This window comes from Ambystoma mexicanum, chromosome 6p, assembly GCF_040938575.1.
Source record: "Ambystoma mexicanum isolate Mex_15411 chromosome 6p, UKY_AmexF1_1, whole genome shotgun sequence".
Lineage (NCBI taxonomy): Eukaryota > Metazoa > Chordata > Amphibia > Caudata > Ambystomatidae > Ambystoma > Ambystoma mexicanum.
In genome coordinates, this window is record NC_090935.1 from 939,181,500 (window position 1) to 939,199,404 (window position 17,905).

Sequence of the window (17,905 nt, forward strand, 5' to 3'; positions counted from 1 at the left end):
GTTGAGCCATCTTCCATGTCCCAGTACCTATGGAATTATGGGACTTGAAGTCCCTAATAACAAAATTGTGTTTTCTTACTTCTTCCATTCTGCAATAAGCCATTAAAAGTATGGGATTTGGGGGAAAATTAAACAAGGGTGTTTCCCAGTCTTCCTGACCCATCCCCCATGTGTTCCTCCTGCAGATCACCACCTCCATGGTCAGGATCAGGAAGTGTCTGAATTTCCCTGGCCACATGAGAAGGGTCCCACGCAAGGTTTTCTGGGGGGAATCATTACTGATTCATCACAGTACCCTCCTGTCTGACATTCCTCTGTGTGTATAATGCTAAAGGGAAATATAAGACCGAAGGGAGGTATATTCTAAAGGGGAATAGATAAAATTCCAGCCCCTCTTACTTGTGAAAGTACTTGATTGAGTGAGCATCCAGGCGAATTTGTAAATATTTCAGAAGTTTAAGTGCTTCTGGAAACTTTGCATTTGCTAAAATAGACCTAAATGGTATGTATACTGGGAGATCCTTGACTCCTTTTCTGTACAGACTGGAAGCCTAATAGTATCTCACTATAGATATGCCTAGGAAAAGATTGTAAATTAAGTCATTCTATGGTTATAACACTGAGCAGAGTCATGTTACTGGCTCTGAACCTCTCAAGGAGAAAGAGAAAGGGTTCATTAAAAGCCACCTGTTATTCCCACTTTAAATTTCTCATTGAACAATGATAAAATGTAACATTTCTACACATAAGTGCAACAGAAACATCCTTGAAGGGAATCTAGCAATAATACCAGTTAAACAGACATTTTTCTTTTTGCAACCGACTCAGAAGCAGGAATGTCAAGTAACCTGTCTTCAAACTATGTTTTCTAAAGTGCTGTTTAGAACATTGCAATTTACATTCAGAAAGAAAGTAAATATTTATTTTTAATAGAGTAGAGATATTAAGGTAGACTGGGATGTTCCGATTTAATTTTGTCTTCTATAAAATAAAATCTTTGTCCTGAACCTTCATTAAATTTTCAGCCCATGGTAAATGTGCGCTCAGGGTAGGCCTAATGTACATATGGTGATGTGTGTGCTTTTGACAAGTCTACATATAAGTTAAATGCAGCTTTGTCAATTGAATTAGCCTGTGTATTGACTATTCATCATTGCAGTAATCATTGACATCAGAATTTCAAAGCGAATGGAAAATATTCTTAATTTGTTTATATTTTATATTAGTTTGATTATTTCTATTTTTAATAAATAGACCTTTGGTGGAACCCTGCGTATTTCTTGTCCCAAAAGGGGAGGAAGGCTGTTAGGAATTGATACTGTTAAACTGGCGTGTCCCATGTTCATAAATAGGAATTTGTTAAATAAATAAAAATTGTGCATAACTGATTTTGGGTGGGTGGAAAGGTCCCCCAAACTAGATCTTGCCAGATTAAATCATCCTACAAAATTTACTATATACGCACTATTTGTACTATTGCATAAAAAAGGCTCAAGATATGGTTATGGAGCAGGAGTATTTTGCTAACTAAGTTGTGAGCGAAAGGATTTTTTACGGATTGAAACATTGTTTTAATTCTGTTCTCAGTTATAGGTAGAGAACTAAAAACAGGTTTCTCTCGCCCCATCTGTTCTGTCTGACTATGTGAGTTCTCTCAGGACTCTATGAGCTTGGACTTACTCCTTGCTTCATCCTAACACTCTCAGACTTCCCTGAGACAGCTATCAAGGGTTTGTTTTCTCTCTGTCCTTCCCCGCTACACATAGAGGCCTTAATGAAATTCGGTCTACTCCTGATACAGGCCCTGATATTGGTTCTCTCTTTAAGTGTAGACAAATCTTTTATGATCATTGGATTTTCCTCTCAACGTTTCCATGTTTCATCTCTTAACAAAACCTGCAGCTACCAAAGTCCTTTGGCATTTCTTGTTTTCTTATTTAAATCTCAACTTCCAACCTTCTGATTGTGCCTATCACGCTCTTTAGTTGTCCATGGACTCATGGATAAACAGAGCTGTTCATGGATATACAAGATTATCTCTGTTCTGTCTTTGGATTTTGTCCATGAACCTCAGTCATTTTGCCCATGGTCTCTGCCCCTGTAACAGGGATACACATGCACAGCCAACCTTGGTGTTCCATGGTATCATGCATAAACAAAGTTATCCATGTATATACATTTTCATCACTGCTCTGTCTGTCCCTGTTATTTTTGTCCATGCTCTAGCCATGAATCAGGGTAATAACATCCATGTTCTCTGTCTTTGTTACAAGCGGTATACAAGGGCAGGTGACCCGAGCTATCCATTGTCATATGTGGAAAGACTGGATTTGTTTACTGTAATTTGACCATGATTTGTGCATGATCCATGAAAATGCACCCTTGGTGTTGGCCATCTCTTCTGCGAATAATGATTAACTCATAAGGGGTGTAAATGTTAAAGAAAACATGTCACTGTATTTCTACAACCCCCTAAAGGAACCCCAACTCTAAAACCCCACCCTTAAAAAATTAAAATTACTAGAAAACATACTTGAATGAATCCCCTTCCAAGTACCCAGCTTCAGTAAGTTATGTTTTGAATTAAGCATGAATAAATATATATCTAAAATAGTTCACAGTGCACATAGATTTAAAATTGTGTAACAATATTAAAACTTTTTCAATATACAATTCAAAAAGTCATCCTGATAGTGTTAGTGTCCTTCAAAGATGTGCATCTGCACTGCACAACAATTTGTTATACAACAGGAAAACCTAATATGTCATAAAAAGTCTGTTTTCCACGAATTTGGATAGTTTCTACTTTCCCAGTGGTGGTTTCCCTGGATGGAATAGTTTGGCATTGTGGACAGGCACATACCATGTTACAATGCCCATGATATCTGGCTATTGATTGTGCTTGTTAGGGAGGATGGGAGTTGTATTCTAAAACATCTGGAGAGCCCTGCTATAGAGGATGGCGGTTTCTACCAGCAATAATTCCTGGAACTTTGGTCTGTTGAGGAGGCTGTTAATAACCATTAGCATCTGATGGTTAGGAATGCAGGCTTGAACTGCTGGTTCAAGCCCATGTTCCAAGCCACCTGACAGCCGGCACCCCCGCCGCCACCTTCGCTCCACCGTCCGTCCCCTTTTTTTGTCCCCCCCACTTACCCTATTTCGGCGACGGCAAGTGCTGCCGTCACATCCACTCCTTCCCCTTTCCTCCGTCAGGCTGCCATGGGCTGCCATGGACACGGAAGCGGGGCTCCATATGGCGCCCCGCTTCCCTTTCTATGGTGGCCATCTTGGTAAAGAATTTTCATTCATTGAATGGGGCACGTGAGGTGTCCCCTTCAATGAATGAAAATCCTTTTTTTTTAACACCCCGGGTTACCAAAGCAGTAACATGGGGTGCTAATGGCGTTAAACTCCCGTTCCAAGGGCTGGAACAGTGGTTAACGACCCAGAGCCCTCGTTATTGTCCCTCGCTTTGCTCTGACCGATAGCTTGGGCTGCCAGGCCGTTATCCCCAGTTCCAGCCTTTGGAACGGGGGCTTAATGCCACATTTTAAACATGGTTTTAGTTTTAAATAACAGATTGTTGACAATCGGTAAGTAAAATGAACAAGGGCCAAATAAACATGCCAAGACATTCAAATGTTCCTGTCCATGGTTACCCAAGCTCTTCAGGATCAGGGACAACCATGCATGTCCATGGTAGCACGGACATCACAAGACCATGTCAGTCTGTGATTGTCCATGGTTACCCAATATCTGTACAATCATGGACACCAATGTATGTCCATGATGCAATGTACACCAACAATCCATGGTTGTCTGTGATCTGTATCTGAGCCATTTACCATCCTTGGTAACCAGCGGTAAACCCTGGTCACAATCAAAGGAACAAAAGTGGTTGTCCATGGTTGAACCATGGTTTATCTATGAGCATAAAAATGGGGCACCCCTTTGGGTCCACATAAACTTTTCAATCATTTCACTTATTGCTGTCCAAATCAATATTTAGCTAAACTGCTCCAGAGTTCCTTAATCATGTGTCCTGATGTTATGACCCTGTGAATATTTATCACTGTTTGCCCAGATTTACTCTTACTATCTGAAGTTCATGGCTTGCATGTTCTGTGTCTCTGTTGTGTCTTCTCTCTCTCTCTCTCTCTCTCTCTCTCTCTCTCTCTCTCTCTCTCTCTCTCTCTCTCAGCAGCTCAACATCTGTGAGTACCTTTGAGGAGTCATCTTGTGACAGGTCTGAAACGTAGACACCTGCTCATCGCTCATCGAATTATGCACTACAGACATGGCAAAGAGACTGCTTTGTAAGAAAATAATGTTGTAGGGATCTATACGGCATGGAATTACCATCATATTAGTCTCAGAGCACGCCAGGGCTTGTCTGGCTATCTGCAAAGTGTTGTATCGTGCTACTGCCTTGGGTATCGAGATAGTGAACCGGGGAGGAAAAGAAAAGAAGAAAAGGAGCAGGAGGTGGGGAATGTTTAAACTGGTAGAAACAAACATTATATATTAGGAAGGCAGTCAAGGAGAGCTAGGGTGCGACGCTAGTGTATGTGATTGATTAGATTACATTTTGACTCAGTGGAGCCGGCTCAGGAGAGAAATGCAGAAAAAGGATCCCCATCAATGGAGTCAAAATTGCTGTGAGGGTAGTTTATTTGTACTCAGATGCAAGTACTCGTCAGGGGTCTGTCGCTATGTGATGGGCTTAACATGGACTCAAGTGTTCCCTTAAGAATAAGGCTTGTTTGCAAAGTTTACATTTTACCACCCAGAGACAAACTACAGGAGCTGAATCCTGGGACTGCCAATCCCAGCTGTCAGAGAAGACCGAATCAAGGGTCAACTGTGTACAACATGAATGCAGTAGACAGCAGGGAGCACAACACTCAACAAGGACTAATTCCAATGGGCACACATAGCGACGCACAAACCTCAACTCACAGTACTGCACTACTGTTAAAAGATGCTAGCACAAACGTTGGCTACCAACGCTCTGCTGCTCTCGAGCTTGGTCCATGCTTTAAACAATAACATTTAAATAAAAGTAAAATAAAGAGTGATAGAAGGAAAGTATAAGATGGGGACTCATCAGTCTGCCTGCTTTAGCTGCTTGGCCACATGTAGAGTGGCAAGACCTTAGTCTTCATTTACTATATCCTGCGCTTGCCTACATCATGCCTCTATAACTAATTTTCCTAGCGCGATGCTAGGCAATGGAGCATTAACTGCCATCATATACGGGTTGAACTGCACAGTGTCAACTTCTTTTAGCGACTCTTGGTTGTGATGCCCTTCTTTATGATATATTCAACAATTCCGATCCCCGTCTTTAAGGAAAATTCCACAGTGCACACGTGTTTATTTCGGAACACTAATCAGCCACTTATGAGCGTCGTTTTTTTCAACGATATGCCACTCTGATTCCACAAACCATGCATCCCACTGTAGCCGCCAAGAGCACAACTGCCCTTTTTCCATCCAGAACGTAAACATTACACTCCGATTTACACCCTCCGTACCTCCTTCGAGAGTAGCGGCTCCATCGGCACGTTGATAGGCAATGCGCGCGTCTCCGTGGCAACCAACCTAGCAAGCGGAGATATAGTCCTTCTGCGCATGCTCCCTTCCCAGCAGCTTCTCCCCTCCAGTCAGTGAGGATGTCTTCAAACTGCAGATACAGCACCTGCATTTTCCAACACAGTCCTCATTTCGGCCTATTCAGCAATTGCTCGTTGATTAACCAAGTAAGTCCCCATTCAAACCGAGGACCTGTCTGCACACATATTGCTTTGAGCTACCAATTAGGACCTCCTGTGTTCTTCCACTAACAAAGTTTCGTCCTGGTTTCCATGTAGGTGATTCAGCATGAACCCCCAAGCATGCCGCATCTCAGACTACACCTCGAACTGCATCGAACTCCCATAGACGTCTTCATTAAAATTCATGTGTGAGACCCACTCCCACTCCGTGAACCAAGATCAGTTCTTTTCAAAGGTAGGAACCTGTTACTCGCCATTAACAACACCTTGAACTCCTTTTTATGAACAGACTTGTTTTGTTCCTAAATCCAAATTATACTTAAGTTTCACATTAGTGAGAGTCTGTTTGAGCATTTGGTACTTTTCCGAACTGACTCTAGCTACCATTTTTCACCCCACAGACAGCCAAACTCGTCGACTGCCAGGGGCTCTCTTTCTGGGCTAAGTCACACACCCCAAGAATCTAAGCATCAGCTCTACAGAGAGTTTTGTGCAGTCATTGACTAAAATACCTGTAGTTATCAGCAAAGCCTACCACAGGAAGTCTGTGATTCCGGAAACCAGACTACACCTCTGAAAAACTCCTGTTACCTTTTCAGGGTGAGTATTGAGGTGATCATGTTTGTATAAATAAACTTTGTAGCATCTGTTTAGACCTTTCCGTTCGGAAGATGCAATTGCAGTTGTGTCTTTTATGCACTACTGACACCCCTTTTGTATCTGTTCTTTTTTACTTGCCTCCCCCCGCCCCTCATCTCTCCCTATTCTTTAGGAGACTGAGGTCCTTCTCTTTGCTCCGAGGAAGACTGAACCCAGATGCCGCCAATTCCGGCCAGCCGAAACGTGCCACAAAGCTTCATCAAACCACATCAACTCTTTTTCCTTTTCTGTGTAAAATATGACTGTGGTTTATTAGTTTAGAAGGCCCGGTGATTAATATTTTGAAACTTAGCTAGACGATTCAACTCTAAACCAAAGGGTGATATAGTTGGTGCAAATTAGTGGGGGATATATATACAAAGTATCTCTTTGAACTTCTCTGTTTTGTTTTAATTTAAAAAAAATTCATTTCATGTGATCTCCTTAAATGTTGTTTCTGTTTAATAATGTTTTTATTTTACACTTATATTAATTTTTCACTTGATCTTTGTGCACCTTAATTAATGTTGTTAACAATATTTATAACAACCTTATGTTGGAAATAAAATTATATAATCTTGAAGACACATCTGTATATTTCCTTTTTTGATGTCTCTTTTGGGCATTGGGTTTGGTCTTCTCTAAACCTTTATGATTAACACCTTGAAATAATTTGGTGCAGATAAGTGGATTTTCTCCTTTTTTATCGTTTGATTATTGCTCTTTGTCCCCAGAATCTACATTAGCAAATCTGGGACTACCCTACCTTTCGTGTTTGGGACTCCAAGGGTTGGCAGGGAACGTCAGTGTATATATTACCTTGAGGAAGCGCAAAGTGAAGGGGTTTCAAGTCCAAGCTAAAATCATATTAAGGTAGTGTTATTTCAATAAGTGAGGGATCAGCCAGCAGATAAATGTGCTTAAATGGATTGATGCATCTAAAGGCAAGCACACTCCTGAAATACATATATGGGTACAATTAACACAAGAGGTAACAGGACACCTGAGAGTGAGATTTGATTTGTATGTTCCCTGCCAAGTAAGTGGCCAGTTGAGTCCCCTGCTTTGCGACCCCCTCATTATCCTATGTTGATCCTCCTCGACCGGCTGGAAGCTTAAAACACTGTCACACTCTACACAACTGCACATTCATCCACACTGGTGTGTAAAACCCTCCCTTTCATGATTTGAAACTGTCTAGGAGATCACAACACAATGTAGTGTACCCTTTCGACTCTCTATGTGCTCCGGTTACTTACAGAATACCATAGCATCACTACTCACTTTCCGCACATTCCTTATGAACGTTTCCTAAAATGACTTGTTTGACTTCTCATTACATCGCAAATTAATTTGAAAATCATGTGCCTTACTTCCACATTTCTAGCCTCGACAGACCACCACAACTGAAAACAAATCATCATTCCTTACGACCTGCCAACCAACTTGTTCTGTCCCCTACAGGAAAGTCCCTTGGCTCACTCACACACAACTTTTGTTTCAGGTGCCAGTGCTATGAAACCAGTTCCCACTTTAAATAACTTTGTGCATCACTCCCTCCCACTTCAAATAAAATCATACCTAATCAGGCCCTTCATCCAAAAATCCTAAAAACGTGCCCCTGTAAATAATCGAGACATTGTTTTGACTGGTTTGTGGCCGGGCCCACTATGATCCTATGCCATCAGAACACTTCTTTGTATGTGGCGCTCATTGTCCTGCATACTAGACCCAATGGAATATCTAGTCATGGAAAAACCATTAGCATGTCCCAGTTGTAAATATAATCAATGAGGTGATGTTGTCTAACCCAATACATGTTTCTTGTTGTTTCCCGGTTGAAAATCCTCATCTTAATTCCGTTGGATTGATGTTTGTGAAGGGAGTATGCTAGAAAAAAAACTGAGATGGAAAATGAAAGGAGGAACAAGAAAGTTCTTAATTACCGGTCTTCTGTAAAGCGTCGACCAACGAAGACTTTACACTTGTCTTGAGGGAGGCAAGCTGCTAGGAGAGGCACAGTCCGCAGCACTCGGCTTTCCTTTAATTAAGCAAAGAATAATGATTTAGGAACATCAATAATGGTGCTATGCCAACATTGGTTTATACATTTCACATCACACTAAATTTGCAAAATTAACCAACACATAAATTCAACAGATGCTTTGGGACAACAATCAACTAACTCAAAATACACAATGATCAGTTTTGTAGACCAAAACTTAAGGGACCTCATTACACGGTAGGCGGTAAGGGTTTACCGGTACCGGTATTTTACCGGTACCGGTAAACCCTTACCGCCTTACTACGAGGTCCCTTTGCGGGTTGGAGAATTTAACGCCTGCTTTTTGCAGGCGTTAAAAACCAACCCGCAAAGGGACCAGGGAGCTAATTACGGTATCGCCATTCCCATTATGCCCTATGGGACAAAAATGGGAATGGGGAAGGGCAATGAGGGAAGGGGGAATTAACGCTGCACCAACCTTGGAATAGGGCGGAAATTCCCCTTTCCACCAAGGTGGTGCCGCTATTTTACCGGCATGGACCGCCATCCATGTAATGAGGCCCAATATCACAAATGTCCTATAATGCCATGTCATGACATGAATGAAACGAATTTAGGAAGCAACCCCCGTAATGTATTTATGATATAAAAACGGATTGCTTTCTAAATTAACTAAAAATACTCCTTGCCCCTAACTACCAATCACAGCGATTGCCACATCTATTATATATAGTCTTATATTGTACAGTCTACAGTTCTAAAGTATTTACTCTTTTTTGTGTCAGTGGAAACCAATCAAGATCTCGGCAAAATGCTTGGAAAAAAGCCTACACTATCCCCAACCCCAAACCATCACAAATCATCCTTTCTTACTATGTCCACATGCTCCCTAGCTCCAAAGCTATGCTACTTACACCCCTTATGTCCTTTTAGGGAAGTTTCCAAGAACGAATTGAGATCTTGAATTTCTAACTGCATAATGGAGGATTTCCAGAAATTAAGCACCTTGGCACCAGCAACATGGGAGATATAACTAACCTTTTGGGTACAGGAGAACACCATTCTATGCTATATAAAAAAACAACTACTGAACGGATTTCAGACAAACCAACAAATTCTTTTCTTTGAGTGCCTTGTGCCCAACTTGTTTCTTATTTGGTGCTACTCCGTCCAGCAGTGGTCCGTATGTCTGAGTAAATATTTGACATTTTCTCAGTGGGAAAATGAATAGAAAAGTGAAAAACATGCCTTTTTTTACCCTTTATATCATTTAAACCGTAGTCAGTTTACAGTTTAAAGGGGCCCTGGCCACAAATGACATTTGTAAAAGTTCATGCTGATCCATCCTACGGCTGAAACATTATTAGACATAGGGCCTCATTACGAGGTAGGAGGTAGCCATGGTGCTATTAGCACCATGGTTACCACCTTACCGCATTCCGGGTCCGGGTTCTCGAAATAGGGACTTACCGGGTCATTCCAACCTTGGAGGACCCGGTAACTTCCCAATCCGAGAACCATTCCCCATTCCCATTCGAGCCCCCATAGGGCTCAATGGGAATGGAGCTAATAACGGGCCCGTTATTAGCTCCCTGGTCCCTTAGCGGCTCCCGCTAAGGGCGCCTGGTAAAACGGGACCCGCTAAGAGACCTCGGAATACAGAGGTAAGGGGTTATCGGCACCGGCATCCTTACCAGTGCCGGTAACCCCTTACCTCCAACCTCTTAATGAGGCCCATATTATTTTCACATTTCCTATGGATGGTAGGTTTCACCTTAACAATAGGGAGACTAGAGTCACCATATAATATATTTTTAAATAATCGACTCACCTGTATATTATATTTAGTACATTTACCTTTTTAACTTACAAAATATAAAATGCATGTATACTTAATTTATCTATAATGAATGCCTGCTAAAATAATTCTATTCCACAATATCAACATTATATAGCAAAGTTTGTTTGTGGGTTTGTAACTTTGTGTGTTCCTCATACAATTCCACACTGTTCCACCAATCTGCATCACATTTTGCACAGTTACCCTGTTAGGGCCCTACAGGCAATACTGGCTGCATTACATGTGGACACTCCACCGCGTTCCACGGATTTCAGCCCCTGCACACATGATACGGTTGCCTGGAAGTGGTAAAACATCAAGGTGGTCATGGAAGGACTGGGCAGAGCTCATTTTAAGTATCTGGACGTGGAAACTAAACTCAAGGTCCTTACTGGACTTTGTAAACCAAATGTCAAAGCCCTAGGACATACCGTTCTGATATATTTGCACCACAAGGCGCTGTGCCAGGGTGACTTTGTGGGTTTGTATGTTCCTCACACAATTCTGCACTGTTCCACCAATATGCACCAAAGTTTGCACAGTTACCTGATAGGACCCTTCCGCCATCACTGGATACATTACTTGTGGACACCCCACCATGTTCCCCCGAATCTCAGCCCCTGCACACATGAGATGGTTGCCTGGAAGTGGCAGAACATCAATGTGGTCATAGAAGGACCAGTTTCAACACGAGGTACAAAACTCACAGTCCGAAAACCATTTTTCAAGGCCCTAGGATGCAGGGTTTCCGAGATATTTGCACGGCAACAAACTATACCGCGACAGGTGGGGAGAGAGAGCACAGAAGGTCCCAGTATGCAGCAGCACAACAACTCCCGCCTCCCCCCAATGTCTGGTCAAAGGTATGTCAACCAGCCAAACATGCCCATTTTCAGTGCAGTTTACTTCAGAGTGCAAAGCACATCAATCGATATTGGAATCGGAACAGCAACTTACAGGATCATTGATTTTCAACAGTGTTTTATCATGTCTGTCTACAGAACCCGTTCGAAGAAAGGGTATCATTTGCTAGTTAGGTATAAAACTGAAATGTATTATATCCTGCACTTACACTTATTAATTTTAAAAGTCATGAACTATTGGAATTGTTTTAGGGACATTTTATATTTATGCTCCTTGCATTATTCTCCATCAGAATTTGTCAGTCTTTAAGATATTGTTATTTCTTACAACAATACTAAAACGCCTTGATCTTAAATTGTTAAATTCATCACATTCTATAAATAAGTGTTTTAAGGTTTCTAATTGATTCATACGAAACAACATATATAGTCGACATAGGTCTTGGAAAAATTACATCTAAGGAATAGTTTAATATATTCAATGAGGGATTTCTTTTTACTTAAATGGTCATATTGCTTACTCTTGTACGATTTGCTAGCTTTTTGTTTAATTTCCTTGCTAGAAACATCCTTCACTGATGACCAATCAGGATTATAATGCACGACTTTTATAAATGAATCACATTCTAAGGAATAAGCCATCACTGAATGGTCCAGCAAATCCTGATCCATAACTATTTCCAAAGCCTCCTATAGAGTACAAAGGAGAATGTTTGATTCAGCAAAGCATATTTTTACCAAAATGTCTATTCTTATTTAAGCATGGATTTAATTCTGCACAAATTACTTTGATCGGTATGGAACAAGTTACTTACCTGTAATTATTGTTCTCCAGCCTGGGTCTGGCATTGATTCACATGCACATGAATATTCCCCGTTGTCAGGCTAGGAATCCTCTGTAAAAGAAAAAACTGTTTTACTTTCACTTACAAACTGTCTTTCTCCTTTAAACCAATCACTGTCCTCTGGGTCATACTGTCCCCATCCAATGACAGTCCTCTCTCTAAGCCCTTTCTCTGGCAGTCATCTTCAGATTTGGTAAGCACGTAAAGTTGCAGTATGATATGCCACAGAGGGATATGGTGCAACGGTTTGCATGTGAATCCATGCCAGACCCATGCTGGAGAACAATAGTTACAGGTAAGTAACGTGTTCCTTCTCCAGCATGGGGTCTGGAATGGATTCAGATGCTCATGAATAATGCATACATAGCAGTAGAACATTGCACAACCACGGGAGGTGGCAAGGTTGAACAGAAGCAATTACTCTTACCTCTGGAACGGACTCACCTCAAGGGAAGAGGTTGCGTAGCACTGCTTGGGCGACTGTGGACTCCTCTCCTCCCTGGAATCCCTGTCGACGCAGTAGAACCTCGAGAAGGTGTATGTGGACCTCCACGTAGCCGCCCTGCAGATGTCCAGCAGGGGCACACCAGACAGGAACATCACTGTCGCAGCGATCACTCCGGTGGAGTGGGCTCTCGACGGCCGGGGCAGCGGTCGGCTCGCCGACCGATGACAATGCATGGTGCAGCCGGAGAGCTACCATGAAATGGAAGCCTTGGACAAGGCCTTCCCATGGTTCACAGGACCAAAGTTCACAAACAGTTGTGAAGTCTTCCGAAAACATTTTGTGCGTGTCACATAGAACTTCAAGGCACGAGCAACGTCCAGCGAGTGCAAGGTCCTTTCACGCAGTGACAAAGGTTTTGGGAAAAAAACAGGTAACACCAAAGGATCATTGAGGTGGAATTCCGACAGAACCTTCAGCATGAAAGAGGGGTGTGTCAGCAGCACCACCCTTGATTCATGGAAAGTCAGGTATAGTTGTTTGCAGGATAGGGCCTGGATCTCACCCACCCTCCTGGCACAGGTGATGGCCACAAGGAAAGCAGTTTTCCACGAGAGGAACTTGAGAGGGGCTTGATGCATCGGCTCGAAGGGGGCCCCTATGAGCCTCGTCAGAACCACGCTGAGTTCCCATGCCAGGACAGGAGCCTTCACCAGCAGGAAAGATCAAGAAAAAAAAGTCCTTTGAGGAACTTCTTGATGAGTGGTGACACCACAGTGAAGATCTTCCTGGAAACCAGGTGTAGCGGGAGATAGTCGCCAAATGCGCCTTGATAGAAGCATGTGCCAGGCAGGCCTTGGCCAAGGAGAGCAAGTATGGAAGAATTTTCGGGCCCGTGACCCTCAGCGGGGTAAACATCTGCGACCGGCACCACATAGCAAAATGCTTCAACTCGTGACCGTAGCACTTCAAAGTCGGCGATGCCCTGGCCTCTTTCGAGGATCTCTCTGCAGTCTGCAGCCACTCGTATCCACCAAACTCTAGGGCTGTAGGAGCCAAGCCCTCAGGTTCAGCAATCCTGGGTCGTGATGTAGGATTGCACCATCTTCTCTGGTGGGAAGATCCAGAACTACCGGCAGCTTGACCAGTGGTGATGCTGACAGACAGAGTAGGTCCGGATACCAAATCTGCCTCAACCACACCAGGGTGATGAGTATCATCCTGCATGGAAACTGTCTGAGTGTGTTGATGACTCGTAATAGGAGGGGCAACAGAGCAAACGCGTACAGGAACAGGCCTTCCTACAGGAAGGAGAACATGTCCCCCAAACTCCTTGGTTGGTGGAATCTGCTGGAAAACCTCTGGCATTTGGAGTTTGCAGCTGTCGCAAACAGAGCGATCTGGGGCCAACCCCACTTGATGAAGATGCACCTGGAACTGGCAAAGTTCCCACTCATGACAGGAGCGCAACTCCCTGCTGGGGGAGTCTGCAATGGTGTTCTTGACTCCCGCTAGGTGAAGAGGAAGGAGGAACACACGCCTGCGCTTCCTTGGGGAGCGCTGGGGATCGATTGCCCCCCGTTTCCTGATGTAGAACATTGTGGTGGTGTTGTCCATGATGATCCTCACCACCTTGCCCATAAGAGACAGAAGGAACGACTTGAGGGCCTAGTACACTGCCCGTAGCTCCAGGATGTTGATTTGGAGATCCTTCTCCTCCGGCAGCCACAGGCCTATGGCGTGCAGACGTCCGGTGTGGGCTCCCCAGCCTTCCAGGGAAGCGTCCATGGTGGGCGTCTCCTGGTATGGAGGGGTTTGAAACCCAGTGCCCCGGGCAATGTTGGAGCGGATGCCCCACCACCTTATTGCCCGACAGAACTCCTCATCGAGCGGGATCTTGTCCATGAAGCTTCCAGACACCTGTGTCCAGCAAGCGTCCAGGAACTCCCGAAGAGGTTGCATCTGTAACCAGCAGAGCCGGATAAGGTAGATGAGGACGACATCATGCCGAGCAACGAATTAATGGTTTGCACCGTGGTGGTCTTCATCAACAAAAATCACGGCCCCTTCCCTTGAATGGCGCTACCCTATCCTCCGAGGGCGACACCAGGCAGGACACCGTACTGAGTTTGGCCACTAGGAACAGAGCGTTCTGCGATGGTGTCAAGCATGGCTTTGGATAGTTGATGGAGAATCCAAGATCTATCAGCAGCTGGAAGTGTGTCCGCTGGTGAATTCTCACGAGCAGGCCCAGATGAGCCAGTCGTCGAGGTACAGGTATACATGTATACCACGTAGATGCAGATGGGCTGCCATCGGTGCCAGGCACTTCGTGAACACTCTGGGGCCCGACTTCAAGCCGAAAGGTAGGCCCTTGAACTTGTAGTGCTGTCACTGTACTACAAAGCATAGAAACATTTGGTGTTTACTGTGAAAGGGCACATGGAAGTAGGCATCCTCCAGGTCCAGCGACGTCAAGAAGTCTCCTTTTTCCAGTTGGACGAGCACATGTTTCAACGTGACCATCCTGAATTTTTGGGACTTGAGGTATTTGTTCAGACGTCGCAGGTCTAGAATGAGCCACCAGCCGCTGGTCTTCTTTCTGACCAAAAAGTATCTGGAATAGACTCAGGAGACCCAGAGTCGCTGAGGAACAAGCTCTACCATCCCTTTTCGCAGCATGGTCCGTACCTCCTCCAAGAGCTGAGGGAGTATGTTCTTTGGTGAGAACGTCCAGCACCCATCTGTCGGTGATGATCTTTAGCCACTTGCTGGCGAACCTCACCAGCTGGCCTCCCAACCGGGTACACGGGTGGGGGCCCAACATCCTGGTTGGTTCAGGCTTGCTTCGGTGCCGGCGTCCTGACCTGCGGGCAATGGTGACGCTGTCCTTCACCACCGTAGGTCTGGGAACGACCTCTGTAGGTTTCCCGAGTCATGGAAGGCTGACCGTACTATGAGGCAAAACCTTTTGAAGACCTGCTTGACTTTTACCTGGAGGAGCAAAAAAAGAAGAGCAGCACTGCTGGTGGGTGCCCAGGGAATGGGCTGTCACCATATAAGTCTTGATGGCCTGTAGGGGCTCATCGACGACCTTCCCCAAAAGGTTATCTCTGTCAAAAGGAATGTCCAGTACCTTCGCTTGGACCGCCTGGCGGAAATTTGTGGCCTTCATCGAGCCTTGGCTACAAAGGCAGACACTGTTCCCCATCTGCCATATCTGCCATAGCCCTGTTTCGGCAATGTCCAGCGCCACTGTGATGGCATGATCTGATGCTACGTCCCCTTCCTGGAAGAGAGCTATTGCCTCCATCTTCTTGTCATCGGGGAGGAACTCCAAAATCAGACCCAGCTTGTGCCGCAGCTCCCTGTCGTACCTGGCTAGGGTTGCTGCAGTCTTCCGATCATGACACAGTGTAAATCACCTTCCCTCCCATGGTGTCCATCTTCTTCCCCTCGCTGTCCTGAGGGACTGAAGACGACAAGGACGGTTAGCTGACCATTTCCATGTGGCCGATGAAATCACCAAATCCAGAGATGGTATCAGTTTCACAAGGATCGTCGCTTAAGTCTGTCAACTTCCCCTCCTCCTCACCTGATTCACTGGAGCTGGTCTGCAGGTTCTTGTCTCTTCCTCGTCTTCTGGTGCTTCGCTTCTTTTGGAAGAGATATGGTCTACCTCGCAGGGAAGCCACTATGCCTGCCTTCTGATAAGTGACCGGCTAGGGTCCCCTTCCTGAGGAAGCCACATAAGAGGAAAAAACCTTAAACGGCAGAAAATACCTCTTGAAGATGTTGATCCAGAAAGCTCTGTTGTACTGAATCTTTTAGGTGAGTTTCCAGGTGTGAAGAGCTAAAGAGTAAGTCCCTTTCTGATAATAGTGCGAGTGTGGCAGGAACAGGTAGCCCACTCTGAGGTAAGTGTAGTAGAAAAGGCACCTGGTGGGCCAATAGAGGGTCAACAGGAAAATTCTGGTAGGCACAGCAAAATCGAAAAGACCAATGGGGGTCAAGGTAATTGAAACTAGTTGGCCAGGAATCCCTGGATGTAAGCTGCACTCGCAAGGGGAGAAAACAGAAGAGAATCCAGGCAAGCACAACAACAGAGAAGACCAATGAAAGCACACGGCGAAGCTGTGAGAGGAAAAGAGGGAGAGCGGGAAGAGGAGTGCGGACGAAGCCACGAGGGAGAAACCAGAGAAACAATTCACTGTGAGAGAGGCTGAGAGGGAGAGAGACAGCGCAGCAGGGCTCAGGAAGAGCACTGATGAAAACAGAAAACAGCATCAGGACCCAAAGCGAAGAAACAAACTGGGGTTGCAAAGCGCCATGAACGCCGGCTGCTGACTGACTATAGGCAGTCCGGCCGCAGCCATGATGGAAAACAACTAAACCGTCAAGGCACTTTGCGAACGAAGTGTGGAGTGCAATTCTCCATAGCTTCCATAAGCGCCATTAAGACGGGTGCGTGACAGTATGCTCCCTACCCTTCTGGGGGTTCCCGGGCTTGCCCAGGTTGCGTCTATGAAAATCTTGCACCAGTCTCTGTGCATGTACATGTGAATGCAGCTCCCAGGAGTCTTCAGAATGAGGGTACCCCTTCCAATGTATCAAGTATTCCACTCTGCCTTTCATGAAGCAGGAGTCTAGGATTCAGGAGACCTCGTACTCTTCAGTTAAGTTCACGGTGGGTAAATGTGGAGAGAGTGAAGAGCGCTGGTAAGGGTCCTCCCCGTAATCCCTGAGTAGGGAAGCATGAAAAATGGGTGGATGCGCCTCAAGCATTTGGCCAGCTGCAGTCGGAATGTGACTGGATTGATCCTTATTGCAAAAGGGCCCAAAAATTGTGGAGACAGTTTAGAGGGATGCACCCATCGGGGCAGGTATTTAGTAGCCAACCACACCTTAGATCCCGTCTTTCAATCTGGTGTGCTCTGCCGAAGCCGGTCTGCTTGGAGCTGGTAGTGGATTTTACTTTCTTGAAGACTTTGTGGGGCTATTTTGTGCACTTCCGTGATACTGAACAGCACAGCATCAACTGATGGTACAGCCATAGCTTTGAGAGTTCCTGGTAGCAGGCTGAATGGGTGTTGACCGTAGTTACAAAAAAGGGCTCAGGTCTGTAGCAGAGTGAGTCGAGTTGTTGTAGGAGAATTCTACGGTGGGCAAGAGTGGTACCCAGTTATCCTGCTGGAAATCTGTGAAACAACACAGATATTGTTTCAAGGAGGCGTTAAGCCGTTCCGTTTGCCCATTTGTCTGGGGATGGAAACCAGAAGAAAGAGCTCTCTCAATACCGACCCGCTCACACAATGCTTTCCAGAACCTGGAGGTCTACTGGCTTCCTCGTTCAGATATGATCTCTTCCGTAAGGCCATGCAAACGGAATATGTCCTTAGCGAACACAGTAGCCATTCCGGCTGCCGATGGTATTCCTGGGAGAGGGGAGAAGTGAGCCATCTTCGTGAACAAATCCACCGTTACCATG

General features: G+C 44.8%; 1 protein-coding gene across 1 annotated transcript in view; it reads right to left on the reverse strand.

Annotated features, from left to right (window-relative positions):
- DTWD2 (DTW domain containing 2) overlaps positions 1-17,905 on the reverse strand; it is a 1,031,673-nt gene that overhangs the window by 464,893 nt on the left and 548,875 nt on the right. Inside the window, exon 3 of the mRNA XM_069625558.1 lies at positions 8,366-8,460. Coding sequence (XP_069481659.1) covers positions 8,366-8,460 — 95 coding nt within the window. The remainder of the gene's footprint in view (positions 1-8,365; positions 8,461-17,905) is intronic.